General features: G+C 64.3%; 1 protein-coding gene across 1 annotated transcript in view; it reads left to right on the forward strand.

Annotated features, from left to right (window-relative positions):
- Positions 1–207, forward strand: part of LOC119592849 (transmembrane protease serine 11B-like protein) — a gene marked incomplete at its 3' end in the record, with an annotated part of 17713 nt that overhangs the window by 15258 nt on the left and 2248 nt on the right. The window contains 1 exon segment of the mRNA XM_037941749.1: positions 43–176. Within this exon segment, the coding sequence (XP_037797677.1) occupies positions 43–176 (134 nt within the window).

Consider the following 207-nt stretch of genomic DNA (forward strand, 5'->3'; position numbering starts at 1 on the left):
CTGATATTTTCCTAACCCGCCCCCCCTCACTGTTTCCTGAAGGAGGGTCCTCCGCCCAGATCCTGCAGGAGGCGGAGGTGGGCGTGGTGGAGTGGGCGGAGTGTCGCAAGGCCTATGGCAGTGAACTCAAGTCCTCCATGCTGTGCGCGGGCGGCGCTCTCGGCGATGCATGTCAGGTGCGCGTCCGTTGCCATGCTCGCTGTCCTC

Source organism: Penaeus monodon, chromosome 31 (assembly GCF_015228065.2).
Source record: "Penaeus monodon isolate SGIC_2016 chromosome 31, NSTDA_Pmon_1, whole genome shotgun sequence".
Lineage (NCBI taxonomy): Eukaryota > Metazoa > Arthropoda > Malacostraca > Decapoda > Penaeidae > Penaeus > Penaeus monodon.